This window comes from Centropristis striata, chromosome 16 (genome assembly GCF_030273125.1).
Source record: "Centropristis striata isolate RG_2023a ecotype Rhode Island chromosome 16, C.striata_1.0, whole genome shotgun sequence".
NCBI classification, from domain to species: Eukaryota; Metazoa; Chordata; class Actinopteri; order Perciformes; family Serranidae; genus Centropristis; species Centropristis striata.
This window is the reverse complement of record NC_081532.1, coordinates 24715599-24732114: the sequence shown is the minus strand read 5'-3', so window position 1 is coordinate 24732114 and position 16516 is coordinate 24715599. Positions and strand designations below refer to the sequence as shown.

Sequence of the window (16516 nt, the reverse complement as noted above, 5' to 3'; positions counted from 1 at the left end):
AATTGGAGCTTTTGGAGACTCCAGAGGGTTAATTTACATGTATGATCAATACAATAATCTGTTGATTGTAAAAGAAAAAGGAAAAAAGTAGATTTGACACATGCAAAGTGATTTTGAGCATGAAGTTAACTGTTTGGGGAATTGTGTGTTTCAGGTGTGATGTGCATTTACAGTTTTGAAAACGTTTTTATGATTCTGACAAACGGGTCATATCGGTTGTAAAAAACTGTAATTTACATGTATGATCAATACAATAATCTGTTGATTAAAAGGAAAAAAGTCGATTTGACACATGCAAAGTGATTGAGTTTGTGTTCTTCCATCAGTTGTCAGTGTTTCTGTGACTGACTAAATGTTTCTGTTGAAGACAACGTGTGTCAGAGCTTTGGTAGATCTGGTGGACTGTCTTAGTGTATTATTGTATTTTGGAAGTGTGTGTCTGTGTTTAGTTACACAGTTAGATTTCAAGCATGACAAAAACTTTTTCAAAACCGTTTAACGCACATCACACCTGAAACACACAATTCCCCAAACAGTTAATAAGGTTCTGAGAAACGGGTCATAGCGGTTGTAAAATAGGTTGTAAAAAACTGTAAACAGAAAGCTGCTGTCAAAGCCAGTGTGCTCTCCCAATACACTAATTGCCTGCAGTATTTGAGGTAAAGGTCTTGTGGTTTCACTGCATGCAAATTTATAGCAGCTCCATGCAGCACAGTATGCAGAGCATGTATTACCACAGTGTGAGCATGTTCTCATGTGGATCACCAGCTGAGTGAAACCTGAACATCTCTTCCAGTCGGGGCTGATGCAGCAGAGACTCAGTGGATCTGCTTCTTGAAACACTGGATGCTTTTCCTTGTGTGAATTCAATCATCTTGTTTGTTTTCAGCACTTTTTCTCTTCGTAAATAAATGTCAAATGTGAACAAACCGGTTCTCTGTTGCTTCTTCAAAGTGGAGCAACCTTTTCAGTTTGCTATACTGCCCTACAAAGTCTAACTGCAGTAACTACGTAAAAGGTAAAACTGAGAAAAACTGCTTTAAAGTTTTTTAACTGGCCAGCCAAATGGATTACATGTCGATAAAGGATATGACACTTATTTCTACATGTATTGATGATGTAATTTTTATGCTCAAAAATCATGATGATTTATTTGACCTTTGACACCAAAAACGTAGTTACTGCATTGCTGTAAAAGGTTCTAATAGTAATGATAAACAGAGTGCAGTAACTATAATGTCGTCGTCTTCTTTCAGCTTTTATATTTTGTTTTCAGTGAATAAATATTTTCAAATTTGTTGTATTTAAAAGTGTTAAACAACTCTATTCAACGATTTGTGTATTTTAGACTTAATATCATAAAGAAATGTTATATTTTACTCTTAAGTAAAACTCGTAGGGCAGTACAGCCTGACCCTATTTCTTTTCTGTGTAACGTATACTGTAAGACATTTAACATGCTGATTATCAGGCTGTTTTTCAGATGATTTTCCTTCTGAACCTGCCTCCCTATAATTTCCCAACTCTTTTTGGTTTTCTGCCTTTTGTAACCAAAGACAATAAAAAAGGAGTGCCAGAAATGGGCTATGAAACCATGCCATACCAGATCTAAATTGAAGAGTTTTTTTTCTTGCAATAACATACAAAATGGTTTTTAACACATTTTAGATTGTGTATGTGTTCTACATGAAGTGGAAATGACATCAGAAACTATGTTTTTCACAGTTTTCACAGTTCGCTCAGCTAGTCCTTGTTTTGACTCCTTAGTCATGTTTGGATTAAACCTATGCAGTCTATGGTAAACCACACAAAAAAAACAGGGCTCTATTATTGATTACACACACCTGGTAAGTCCCAGAGTCTACCAATCCAATTTCTAAATGGAGAACATTTATGGGCTGAAATATGTGCCACCAGAAACTGAATTAGAATTATTTATATTTGAATTGCTTAACTTGAATAATTGCATTAAAAAAAAGTGAATTTGAATCACATAATTTGAATTTGTATTGTTCAGTTTGAATCATTGCATTGAAAAACTGAATCTGAATTGTAATTTGAAATTGAATATTAGTTTGGAACTAAACATTCAGTTCTCACAATTCAAATTCAGTTCACAAAATTAAATTTCAAATTTCTGTGACGAAGATACACAGAAAGTCTCTTCGGCCAATCAGCTCCTCCGTTTCTTGTAACATTTGTTGCCACCCGGTTGCCAGTCACCATGAAATGGAGGAAGAAGTTAGACTGGCTTGACGATGGATGAGGCTGGAACGGATCGGAAGTGCTGATTGGCTGAAGAGGCGCCATGGCAACCGGGTGGCAACAAATGTTACCAAAAAAAAAACAGAGGTGCTGATTGGCCGAAGAGGCACTTCTCGATCTTTGTTGCAGAAAATTGAAATTTAATATTGCGAATGAATTTGAATTGTGAGAACTGAATGTTCAGTTCCAAACTAACAAATTCAATTTCAATTTACAATTCAGATTTTCAATGCAATGATTCAAATTGAACAATACAAACTTAAATCAGTGATTCAAATTCAGTTTTTTAATGCAATTATTCAAGTTAAACAATTCAAAATAAAATATAAATAATTCAAAATCAGTTTCTGGTGGCACATATTTCAGCCCATAATCAATGGCTACCTGGAAGATGAAGAAACTGCCAAAGAACACGATAGGAGCGCTCACTTTTAATCAATCAATGACCTTGCAACACATTTTGATTCGATGTTTCTTTTGTAAGTATGCATAAAACTCAGCACTAACACTTTATAAACAATAATTTGTTATACATGTTCAAAATAACCAATGACAGTTTTTAAAAACAAGGACAAACAAATCAATGGTAAACATACTGCCCATCACCATGTGTGATCATGTTTGGTACTTAGTAGTAAACTAATAAATCAGTGTTATGCCTACAATTCAGTTCTTTGACAACAGTGTGTGGTCAGGAAATAATAAAAGAAAATACATCCAACTGTAAAAACTACCTGAGACTATCAGAAAAAACCCCCAATCAAATAAAAGTCCACCTTTATATACTCCCATACTCTCAGATATTCAGCTGTGAGATTAGTTGCTATTTGTTTTGTTAATACATTTCCGTCAATTTGCCTGACCCACCATTTCTCATAATCACTCAACGACATTCCAGTTTTACCTGTGTGAAAGTCTTGTTTTTCAATTCAGTGTACAGGAAGTTGGAAAAGCTAGTGCAGTTAATAAATAACACCTAGAGAGAAAAAAATGCTTAAAAAATCCACTCAGAACCAACTATAACCAGTAGATTTGGGGAAAGTCATTAGTTAGTTTTGTTACTCTGCACAATGATTTCACATTCATGTGACTTGGTGCTGTTAAGGAACAGCATTCAAAGGCAAGTATTTTGCTTTAGATCAAATGGTTTTGGGGGACTAACAGTTCTTAATGTCGTTGTCTTAAAAACTAATAATAAATATATATGGTGAACATACAGTGCATTTAGACTTTCAGATGTTGTAATATATAATGTATTTTGTTTGAAGAAAGAAAAAAAAAAAAACGTCTTCTGGCTCTTCTGGATCTTGATTGAAGTCCACTACAATTCATTTTAGGCCCCGTTTACACGAGGACGCTTGCAGGTAAAAACGACAAAATATTTTATGGGAAGTGCCTTTCGTTTAGACGGTGACGGCGTTTTTGGGGCTTAAAAATGCAAAAATGTGAAACCAGCCTCCAGAGTGTAAAACTTAGATCCGCTCCTCCGTAGCGTGTCGTCTACACTGACAAGACACAAAACTCTGATCTGATCTGCTCACGTCACGTACACGTTTACATCACATCCATGCTCCAGTACAGGAAATAAAGAAACATGTGGGATTATTTCCATGGTGGGACCTTCAAGCTGCTCTGGCAGCTCTAATAAACTTACAGGAGTCTTTCCACCAAATGTACAGGATATGTACAGATAGTATTAGTGAACAGAGAAGGATCTGGAATTACCTCCATCACATTTTGGATGCACCAATTGGTGGGAGGAGCCAGACGGCTTTGGAGGAGACCTGGGAGATCTAGTGATGGTGGAGAACTTTGTGGAAGGAGTAGCTGATGAAAATGCGTGGCGTGAAAACTTCCACATGCCCAAAGATGCTCTTATGGCTTTAAGTGATGCCGCCTGGCTGCATACCCAATCACATTCACACACTTTAGATCACCGTATGCAGCAGATTTCCTCCTGCAAACGCTCGTCTAAATGCGGAATAAAAAGTGAAGACGCGACGCCACTTTTGCGTCTTCTGTTCAGACCGTCATCATGTAAATGTAGCCTTAATTGGACATAATTTGGAAAACACACACCTGAGCAAAAACCAAGCCATGAGGTGAAAGGAACAGAGCAGAGCTCAGACAGGCTTGTGGGGCACACTGACATCCAGAGTTGTTAAAGGAAGAAGTTTAGATCAACCAGGACTCTGACCTGACTGGCCTTTGTAATTGCGGTGAGCAGGAACCTGATGGTAACTCTGGCTGAGCTTCAGAGATCCCGTGTGGAGATGGGAGAAACTTCCAGAAGGACAACCAACATTGCAACACTCCACTGATCTGTGTCCAGACAGAAGTTTGTCCTCAGTGAAAGACACAAGAAAGCACCTAAAGGAATCTCACACTTTTCTGCTCTGATGAAACCAAGATCCAACTGTTCAGCCTGAATTCTAAGCATAATGTCTGGAGGAAACTAGGTTCTGCTCATCACCTGCATAATACCACCCCAACAGTGAAGCATGATTGTGGCAGCATCGGGTTTCAGCAGCAGAGACGAGGAGAGTGGTCAGGGAGAATACAGACACATCTCTAAGTTTGTTTAAACAGGGACTGGATAGCTGGTAACAACAAGCCCACAGGACTCCCCAAAGGACATGTTGTTAAGCCTTCTCCAAGTCCAAAAAACATATGTAGACTGGATGGGAAAACTTGTATAACCCCCCCTTTGGATTGTTGACCTTAAAAATTGCGGAGCGGTTAGTAGCCGAGCGTGAATCACATGGGATGAGAGTTGGCACCTCCAGATATCCAAAGAGCTGTTTCTCCTCTGCGTCAAAAGGTGAAAGTGCTCCAGGTACGTGCAACTGTTAGGGGCCCCGGGGCCGACCCACAACATGATGGCTTGGGAAGGAGGAGCTGGTAGCTGCAACCCAGCCATGGATAAGGATTAGAAAATGATGGATGGAAGTTTTCACTTGGTCATTGTGAGGTATTGAGTTTGGATTGGAAATGGTGTCTGTAAATGTAAATAACACACACAAAAAAGATGCATATGTGGGGGATTTATAGGAGACAAGGTTGGCCTCATCTACCTTAGTTTGCAATGTGAACATTCAGCTTTGGGTTCGTGTTTTTATTGTGGACTTATTGCTTATTTAAAAGACTAACAGCACCTGAACCTTGGCTTCCACAACATATATTAACCTCAGGAGAATTTCAGTGTGATCACAAAAAGATTGGATGATAAAGAGATGCATTTTGTATTCATTTCAATCAATTAAAGTGGTCTGATAGGCACAATGCTTTGTGCAGACTACAAATGGAAGGTATTACACAAAATAACCAAAACCGCAAAACAATATCTAGTCCAATACAATAATATTGATATGCTGTTAGTATACTTAGCACATAAATAAACTTTGTGAATGTCAGCTAGTCAGCTGAAGAGTCTGCGCTCTACGACAACACTAATGTTTGTCTTTAACACATTCAGTTTCCAATACAAATAGGAAGTTTTATCCCAATTCAATTGATTATCTTTCCATGGATGTCAGAAATCAAAGGCACCAAGACAGGAGAGAGTAGAGAAAGTTACTAAACTGATATTTAACAGATCCCAACTTATAACAAGTTCTAGGCACCATCCCTCTCCACAGCTACTGCAAAAGCTATATGCATTACCAACTAGATGTAATTACTGATTGTAATTCCATTATTGGAACACTAACAATACTTAGATTTTCTCATATATCAGCCATCTGATCATTAACATTTTCTGCAAAAAGGTTTCACAAAATGTACTGTATGTCAGCATTTCCTTATGATTGATTGATTGATTTTTGGCTTGATAACTGCTGTGCTAGCAGCCCGAAGTAACACACTGGATGTTAACAAAGATGTCTGATCTTTAAGTGAAACACTCCACACATGATGTGTGCAGCCCTGTTTCCTGAGTACTGGGACTCCTGGTATTCACTCTGTGGCCTCTGATTCAAATAGAAACAAACCATTTCCCACAATGTCTTCCTGTTCCTTTAAATCAGCTGATCAGTACCATTACGTCAAGATAACAGCAAATGCAGTAGGGCACAGCACTCCTGTTACTGAGGGAGACAATCCTGAAAAATGGAGCCTGCTAAACCACCATCCCTACAGAGCAGTACAGCCCTCCGCCATGCTGCTGCCTTCCTAAAAGCACAAATCCACCGCAGATTGCAATCCAAACATCCATTAGCATGAAATGAGTCCCACATATGTAAGCATTAACCAAAGAAAACAGCAGTCTCCACTCCACTGATCATCCGCTCTCATTACTTCTGGATATAGATGATGATGATGCACAGAGTTCCCACCAGTCCTAGGGCCTGGATCCCTAGGAACCATAACAGCAGCCAGAAGAATACAATCACTACTGGTTCCACTATCTTGTCCCCAAAGTACATCTGGCTGAAGCCCATCCGCCGCAGACACTTGTTGAGCATCCCAAACAGAGTCCCCATCCGCTCACAGTCGTCCAGCTGGGGTCTGGTGGTGGGGTCGTTTTCCTGGAGCCATCTGCTGCTGGGATCACTGGCAGGTCGAGGTCGAGTCTGGCTGCCATCAACCTGTGAGGACAAAGTTGAGGTTACAGAACATAATCATATCCCACACCATCATTAAAATCGCTCCATAAAATCCCCATCAGTGGATAGTTAGGTTAGGCCAGCAGGGAATACCAGGAACACAAGACCAGTACCAGTCCAAATCTGAAATATTTAAATTGTATGCCAAACTACCAAACGGATGTACCATAACTACCTCACACAAGGACAACATGATCTAGATATATAATTTATTATTTCATGAATCATTACATAACATAATATATAAAAAATAGGGCCGGGACTTTAACGCGTTAATTAAGATTGATTAATTAATTACACAAAAATGACACAAAAAGTTGACGCATTTTAATCGCACTTATTTTTGCACCGCAGAACGTTTCTCACAACAAGGAATTCACATATCACCGCAGCACATCCAGCCTCAAGTATCACCTCAATGCTAAACATATAGCAGCTAGCGGCTAGTGTGCTAGCTAGCGTGGATTGTGTTTTACTTCAAAAACCAAAGTATTCTAGTTTACAGAAGGTTTACCTACCTATAGGCTACCTGAATTTATGAAATGTACTATATTTCTAAATATGCTATTGCTACACTTAATGGCAAAAATTGCACTGGTCTGTTGGACTTGAACAAACATAAACAATATTTTTGTTGCTTAAGCTTATGTATTCAGTCATTATCCAATGGTATACTAAAAGTCCATGTAAAAAAATTACTCAAATCTCTTGTTTTGTCCACAAACCAAAGAGATATTCAGTTTATTGTCATAAAGGAACAAAGAAACCAGAAATATTCACATTGAAGAAGCTGAAATAAGAGAATTTGGACTTGTTGTCTTTAAACCAATTATTCAATTATCAAAATAGTTAACGATTAATTTAATAAATCGATTAAACTTTATCAAATTACAGCTAAACTGTCACTAAAATGTGTTTCTCAAAACGTTTAAGGAGAGAAATAGACAACAATTCATTTTTCACCAGCACTGCCTAGTTTGACAAGTTTGATCTGAGTTTTGTGAGTTGCGCTGGTCATCTTATTATCGCCATACATCAGATAAATGGTTGTCATTGGTGTGTCCAGGGCAGGACATGTGAAAATCTGTCACAATGGGAGAATTACCAGGCATATCTGTCAGAGCAAATACAACCTGAGCTCGAGATTCTGGTCTCCAAGTTAGACAATGCCACTGACTGTACAATCGACTAGGGTTGTCAAAAGTATTGATCCTCAAAAAAGTATCAATACTAAAACGTTGTATCCAGATAAAATACTCATTTTCAAAAGTATCGATGTTCTAATTGTTATTGTTTATTGTATTTATTTATTTTTTGCACCACCTCAGACCTGAAGCTTGTTATCATAGTTGCAGTTTCTTTTTGCACAACTGTTTTTTATTATAAATATTTAACCTGTGGTTCTGTTAATTTTTACATTTACATGTTGCATTTTTCCTGTTAATAAAAATATGTCTGTAAAATTTTGGGGTCTTTGTTTTTATCCTTGTGGTATCGAAAATGGTATCAAGTATCGAATATTTTCCTGAGTATCGGCATCGAGTTGAAAATTTTAGTATCGTGACAATCCTATCATTGACTATGATGGACATCCGTCTCCCACAAGCAGCCAAAACCATATAGCTGTAACCCTGATGACTCTCATGGTCCAGTCTGATTTCAGGTCTGCTTGCTCAGGTTTGGTCATCTCAAACTGGGTTACATTTTTAGAACTCTGGTTACAGTGACAGATCCCAGTTTGTAATTACTGAATTAAAAAAAACCCTATTGAAAATGTAAAGTAAAAATCAAATAGAGGGAAAGTTGTATCACCCTTGGTCCATCTTAAGGCTCTGGTTTAGAGTGAATGTTTTCATCCAGAGGCATCTGAAAAGTTGATATGATCTCTGACTATAATCAACAAAAACCAGTTTAAAACTATGATAACAAATAACTCTGCCTTTCACTGCAACTGATTTTAATGTTTTTGCATGTCTTTTCCCTGTACTCCGTTTTGTGTTTTCTCTGTACTCTCGACATTGTAAATGAGGAGTTGCCCTCAATGATTCCTCGAGAAATAAATAAAACAACCTGTTGCTGACTTGCTCATAGAATTATTGTCATAACTTGAATAATAACATGGTGTCTAAATTATTTGAGTCTACTTCATTTCAAGGTTAAAGAGAAATACAGTAATAGGGTGCATTTCAAGATCAATAAATAATCAATATTCATTACAATGAATACATTAGCAATTATTTATTTTTCATTTATCCTTTATTTATTTCTCGAGGAATCATTGAGGGCAACCCTTCATTTACAATGATGTCAAGAGTACAGAGAAAACATAATGAAGAACAAACAGTACGTTTTTTTGTGTGTGCTTGTTTCTGTCTTGTATGCTTGTTTTACTTGCTGTTCAGCACTTTGTAGCGTTTTGTTTTGAAAAGTGCTCTGCAAATAAAGTTTATTATTATTATTATAATGAAGAGGAACCAATGCATGTCTCTTCTGATTGATAAAGGTGCCCATCCCACCTTGTTGTATAATAGCAATGATGGGTGGAGTAACTGTCACTAGTGATGAATGGGAGTGCAGAGTGATAAACAGAGTCCAGTGAGGTGAGAGTGGAGGCAGAAGCATGTCTATAGATAACATCAGCATAATCCAGAACTGATATAAAGCCTGAATGATCCGTTTCCTACAGAACAGAGGGAAGTTTGTTTTGTTTCTGTACAAGTATCCCATTTTTTGTTTTAATTTACTTGTAAGTATGTCAATATGAAATCTGAATGTGAGTTTTTTTTATCTAACCAGACACCCAGATATTTGTATTGTGAAACCCTTTCAATGCTGTGACCTGTTAAAGTGGTAATATGTTGACCATCTTCTGTAATATGTCTGGCTCTTGAGAATATCATCTCATCAAACAACTACCAATGGCTCTCAAATCTACTACCATAAAGCTTTCAAAAATAATAGAAGCTTAAAGAGCTCCCAGAGGCTATTAAAGTCCGACAACAGTAATTACAGTGACTTCCGTATTAGAGCATTATGTCCCTCAACGATTCCCACAAAGCATTGTAAAAAACACTGTGGCCGTTTCCTGCTATGTTCACTGATTACAAGTAACATCCATACACTTCAGATTTAGGTGGTGAATGTTTAATGGTGAATTAAGACCATATTATTTATTTCTTTAACTGTATTTAGCCTCTGTGAAATGTGAATAATATATTGATGCACTACAAAATGCTTCTACAATTTATTTTCATCTTTCTTAATGTGAACAGACGTGCTGATGATGCTATCACTGCCCCTGTAATGTAACTGAACCAGTAATCTCTTGGCTGCCTGTGATCCCATTCGATCTATAATGATCTACTTCCTTGATGAAATAGAGAGCGTTCTGAGACACACCCCATCATGGCTGCATTGTAAACACCACAGTTGCTCTGATAAAATCAACCTGTTGACTTTCTGAACTGCTCACATAACGAAATCAACACAAGCAGAAAAGCAAATAGAAAAATGGAAAGCAGCTCACCACAGCCTACACACAGACCACAGATACATTGATTTAAATTAAATTACATTACATGTCATTTAGCAGACGCTAAAAATGTTGTTGAATCCTCACAACTAGCAAATGGTTTTGCAATGGCACCATCTGGTAACTACAGGACCATATAAAAGTGAACCAATAAATCCACCAAAACAATCCATTTTTGTCCATAAAACACAAAACATGCACTCTGGCTTCAATGTCTTTTGGTTAGCAATTTGAACTGCCATTGTGTTTACATTGTTGGCATTATGACTCTAAATGGGTGATTCTCATGAACATGGTACAGCTCATAGCAAATATCCAAGAGCATTGAATACATATTTTCTTTGACCCTTTATAAACACATACAATCTAAAATCACTGTTTTATATTAATTTATAATCTATTTTAAAAAATTGAAGGTATTTTCTGACATGTTTAGAGACACTGGGCCTCATTCATGAAACGTGAGCAGAACGAATTTGTGTGTAAACCGTTCGCAGACGGAAATTTACGTGCATCTCCGCATTCATCAATATTTTAGTAGCTCCGATCTTTTCGTAGCTACTAACAAAATCTACACATGCTGCTGACCACACGTAGTGCTTGTGTAAATTTAAGAATGCATATAAATAATGCTCGTCACTGTTGGAAATTACAATTTTAATTCATAATGCGTTCTGTTATGTACACAATACGCAGATGCCTTTGAAACATGTGATATAAACATGGCAAACGATTAAAAATATAACATATTTAGTTAAATTAGTTGCCAATTGGCGGGATTAAGATTCAGATTAAACTCATAATTGTGAATTATCTATGTAAATTGACGCATCCTGCCTGCAGTTCTCAGAGGTATCATTAAATTAATGCCAGAGTATATCCAATTTCCATATGGCGCACAACGGCAGACAGAAGTAATGCAGGGGTTCAGTGCAGTTGCAAACATGCCAGGTGTTATCGGTGCCATAGACTGCACACACGTACGCATCAAGGCTCCATCCGGTGATGCATTTGCTTACATTAACCGGAAAAACTTTCATTCCGTGAATGTGCAACTGATCTGTGACGCAAAGTGTGTGTTGTTAAACGTTGTGGCACGGTGGCCCGGTGGGACGCATGACGCATTCATCCTGCGTAATTGCGCAGTTGGCACGCGTTTGGAGGATGGAGCTGTGAGAGACGGCTGGCTCATTGGTAAGAATATAGCCTGCATAATCACATGTGTGTGTTATATATGGACTTACCCTTCTATATCCATAAGGGATAGGGGTTACCCACTGACGCCGTGGCTTATGACCCCACTGGCCAGCCCGCAGACACCACAGGAGCATACAATGAGGCGCACGCGGCTACTCGGGCCGTTGTAGAGCGCACCAACGGGGTATTTGGACTCTGAGCGTCCTCCTCCTGTGGCAGATGTACTTTTTTTGTGTGCGCTAATGCGTTTCTTTGCAGCAAGTTTAATGTCAAACCATTTACGTTTAACCTCGGACGTAGTTCTTTGCACTACAGAAACCACATTTACTGCGTCCGTCACCTCCCTCCGCGCTTTCGCTTTGCCTGTCCCTGTCACACCACTACTAACAGATGAAAATAAAAAATTTTTTTTGGACTCCACTTCTCCCAAAATAACTTCAATCTCCGCTTCGGAAAAATTATTTTTTCTTTCTCGTTCTTTTTTTCTTTGTGCCATGACTGACAGGTTGACAGGATGCCTCTACACACCTCCTTATATGGTGGTCATTAGCAATTCATGGGCGGGGTTCATGCTAATTGCTGATTATCGGGAGCGCGCTGCCACCTTACGATGGATTGGCATTCATGATCATACACACGTGATTACGATCAGATCTGAGTTTCCCGCAGCGTTCATGAATCCGGAGTAGGTTTTTAGTAGCGTAGGCTTTTATGTGCAAATCTACGCACAAATCTACTAACGTTTCATGAATGAGGCCCACTGTGAGCAAAATTCATCACCGTAACACATTTTTAAATGAAAAAAAACAATGAAAGGGTTTTTTTTTTCTTTGGCAAGTACTTACATATGCTCAAGGGTAGCTGGTATTACTAAAATGTATTTTATTAAAATATACACATATTGTAATGCAAACAATTCTATCATTACCATAACATTTAACCATTTTTTCTCATCAATTTTCATTCAGATTTTGTTCTTTATATATTGGTAAAAATCATGATGTTTGAATATGTTCTGTTAAACTGTACATTTTTAAACAAATGTATATTCATCTTTATAAAGTTTATTAAATATTTATTGTATATAAGTGTGGGGAAACCATGACATTTTTATCTGGACGCATTACAGTAATGAATTTGTGAAAATGTGAAAAATATGTTTAAAAATAGACACTATTTTAACAAAAAACAATGAGTTGTGCCTCATTATGGCTATATTGTTCATTTATATAAAAGTGACATATATTTAGTTTAATAAAGTATGTCCTTATAATCTTCACAGACAGAACTTAAGACAGGCTTCATGAGAATCACCCAAATAGTAGTTAAAGGCTGTTCCTGTTAGTGGGCTGTCAATACGACTCCAGTGAACACAATCAATGTAATAATAAAGAATCATAAAACAGCTAACTTCCTGTTTGTTCAACTGATAAATGATTAGTGAACTCCAAATAAGGCCATCACATGATTTGTGATGTATCTCGTGAAGCGAAAATGCAACCAAACGACTTTGAAAATGCGTTTCATTTAAAGTTCCTGTGCTTCATGTACTCACATTTAATATAAATACATAAACAGACAGCTAGTAGGACATGACTTGAGGAGCTTAAATGACTAAAAACCCTTCAATTCTGCATGTCAAATTAATAATAATAATAATAATAATACATTCAATTTTTATAGCGCTTTTAAATGTACTCAAAATCGTTTAACATAACAGAAATTAGATACACAAACACAAAAGACAGAACTAAACAGAGATGAGGGATTCGAGTTCAGGTCTTGTAAGCTATTATGAAAAGGTGGGTTTTGAGTTGATTTTTGAAGGCGTCATGCTCACGTGTTAGCGTTATATTTAATGTATTACACCATAAAGCCACTTATTCACGTGTTCTATATCAGGACTTCAGTACTTGGTCCGGTTCCTTGACAATATTAACTTGTCGTGTATTACCGCCTGTGTTTCTTTCGCCTTTGGCTAGAAACTTGAAATATCATATTTTTGAACTAGAGTTTGGCTCACGCGCTGTTGTTGTTCGGGCTTGTCACACACAATAATTACTGTTAATCCGACTGAAAAGTGTTACAGTGAGGTCGTAGTGAGTTAACCTGACACTGACTAACTTGTCTCAGGACACACTGACTAGAGCTCCGACAACCCAGTCCCGAGTCTCCCGGGTCCGTGAGTGTCCTGTCCGGGGCTCCAGCGTTAGCTTGAGTCTGATACCTGCTAGCTCCAGCTAGCTAGTTACGGTACTTTCTTTACCTGGGGTCTCTGCTGGTGGAGAGCGGTCCGCCTCGCTCCGGGCTCATGTTGAGGATTATGCCATCTTCTCTGGTTCTCTGACCGCAGCTGCTCGAATTCACGTCGACGGAACACATACTGGTCGTTAGCAGGTTGCGTTACAGTGGACATTTTACAGCTAGTCCACTGACAGTAACTTTGAGGAATCAAAACATGCGAGAGGAGTGATTGATAGCACACAGTCCCAATGTCCGCCCTGCTGAGAGGCGCGCCGCGCGTTCACGATACATTCGCGAGACCTCAACATCATCCAATTGCAGCGCGAGCCCTTAATTCTGTCAACAGGCGCCACCTCGAGGCCAGGAGAGGAATCAACACACACACACACACACACACACACACACACACACACACACACACACACACACACACACACACAAACAAATGTGTTTTTCAGCTATTTACCTCCTAAAAGATTATTCTAAAGAACTTCAAACTCAAATGTTAAAAGTAAACTACATACACCATGGTGTTCATTCCAGGGTTGAATAGTGACAATAAAGATCTATAGTAATCACACATTAACTATTTCTGTTATAATTCCTTACAACACTGGAAACTAACTAAAGAGGATTTATTAATACTACTACTACTACTACTACTACTACTAATAATAATAATAATAATAAAAATGATGATTATAACAATAATAATGATAATAATTATAATTATAATAAAAATATTGATAATAATGATAATATTAATAACTTATTAATAACACATTTCAAAAATGTTACAAGGTGTTTGACAATAACCAAAATTCAATTAAACCCATATTTTAAAAAAGTAAATAAAAGAAAAAGGAGGTCAATAAAATGCAATACAATAAAAATGACTTTTAGAAAGACATTTAAAAGATGACACTGAGTTTGCCTCCTGCCTGAGATCTCCAGGCAGGGAGGTCCAGAGCCTGGGGGCCCAAACAGCAAAGGCTCAGCCCCCTTTGTGACAAGTCTGGATTTAGGAACCCCCAGCAGGGCCCTGCTGGAGGATCTTAGCCAGAGATCAGGCTCATTGCGAGTAAGCAAATCACTAAAGTAAGCAGGAGCCTGATTGCTATTCAATTGGTTCTACGACCAAACAGAGAGACATGGGGACCCAGTTAGATATCCACTGAAGTTACCAAAGATAGTTCTTCGCCCAATAAAGGGTTAAATTGGGGCACCGCTACTTTAATTTAAGTTATTTATGCACTCTTCCATCCCTGTACTTTAACACATGATTATTTGCATTGCATTTCTAATGTTAACATTCATAATAACTTTCATCTTGAAATGATGTTAAACAACACTGTGACAATATTTAACACAAGGTTTATGCACTGATGATGTGTAATCTCAATATAAAATACTCCACAGGGTGGGGTGGTGAGATTAAATGTTCCTCAATGCCCAAATAAGCTTGGGTCTGCCCTGATGTTGTGATTTGTTACTCTGACAGTGAGGCGTGGGATTACATGCCGCTTGTAAGCAGAGTAATCCCAGCTAATCTGGGATTCCGTTTCACTTTGCACTGTGGACACAAGTTGAGGCTGGAGGACTGGGAATATGGAGCTACAAAGTGCCTGTCTGACTATGTGGTTCGCCTGATGAAGGATGTATCTGCTGCTCCTCATTCATACCTTGCATTCTCTTGTGTTGGCGGCCCAATCCTGTCCAGATTCATGTGCCTGCACATATGGGAACAGTGGAAGAACAGAGCTCAGGTTGAGTGATGTTGACTTCATTATTACCTCTGTGTATTTGTGTGTGCAAGTGATTTGTTTCTGCTGGAACTCAACTCATTGTAGATTATCATGTTTTAACTCTATGGGGCTATTTTGTCCATTTTTTAATCCTTTTCATGTCTTTTCATGTTTTAGTAAGTCATTCTGTGTCTTTTTGTGTTTTTTGTTTGTCTTTTTTGGTAATTTTGTGTCTGTTGTTTTGTCTTTTTTAGCTATTTTGTGTCTTTTTCTGTCATTTTGTGTCTTTTTTGGTCATTTTATGTCTGTTGTTATGTCTTTTTTTTAGTTATTTTGTATCTTTTTTTGGTCATTTTGTGTCTTTTTTGTCATTTTGTGTCTTTTTTTGGTCATTTTGTGTCTTTTTGTGTCTTTTTTTGGTCTGCTTTGTTTTTACGTCTGGATGTGATGAAGAAGCCATGCTTTGGAGCTTTTGGAGACTCCAGAGGGTTAATATTTATAATTTCATTGTAGCTCTATGGAACCAACACAGGAATGCAACAAACATTATAGATTAGGATTTATCCTTTGTTATTGTTCTGATGTCCTGCCGGCAGAATGATATGCCGCATTTTTTTTATTGGAGGGCGTAGCAGGCTCATTTTTAGGAGTATACTGAAGATAGTGATATCATATGAAACTAGAAGATCTAATCCATAGAGCCCAAGCATGTCAGGATACCATGTTGGGAAGTTGTTGAAAAAACGCTGCAAAGTTAGTCTATTTTGGCAATTTTCAAAGAGGTCATGTGACCTCTGACATCATGCTATCTGAATGAAAATAGTCTCTCTGTGTTCCCACAAGTCTTCTCTTTACATAAATACTACGACTTTATGCAGATAACATGCAGTTTTTCTCATGTAGTAAATTTGCCATTTCCGCCTACTGTA

At 37.8% G+C, this 16516-nt stretch overlaps 1 protein-coding gene across 1 annotated transcript; it reads right to left on the bottom strand.

Annotated features, from left to right (window-relative positions):
- Positions 1-2681: 2681 nt before the first annotated feature.
- fam241a (family with sequence similarity 241 member A) lies at positions 2682-14202 on the bottom strand. The gene is made up of 2 exons (XM_059352933.1): positions 13865-14202; positions 2682-6851 (listed from the first exon to the last, which is right to left on the bottom strand). Exons 1-2 carry the CDS (start codon positions 14012-14014, stop codon positions 6558-6560), a joined length of 444 nt encoding a protein of 147 aa, XP_059208916.1. The 5' UTR covers positions 14015-14202; the 3' UTR covers positions 2682-6557.
- Positions 14203-16516: the final 2314 nt, after the last annotated feature.

What these genes read in the sequence shown, in the direction of transcription:
- fam241a (XM_059352933.1), bottom strand. Translation starts at nt 14,014, where the DNA reads ATGTCCACTGTAACGCAACCTGCTAACGACCAGTATGTGTTCCGTCGA. An exon ending in TCCACCAGCAGAGACCCCAG is followed by an intron (nt 6,852 to 13,864) that starts GTAAAGAAAGTA and finishes TTGTCCTCACAG; the next exon opens with GTTGATGGCAGCCAGACTCG.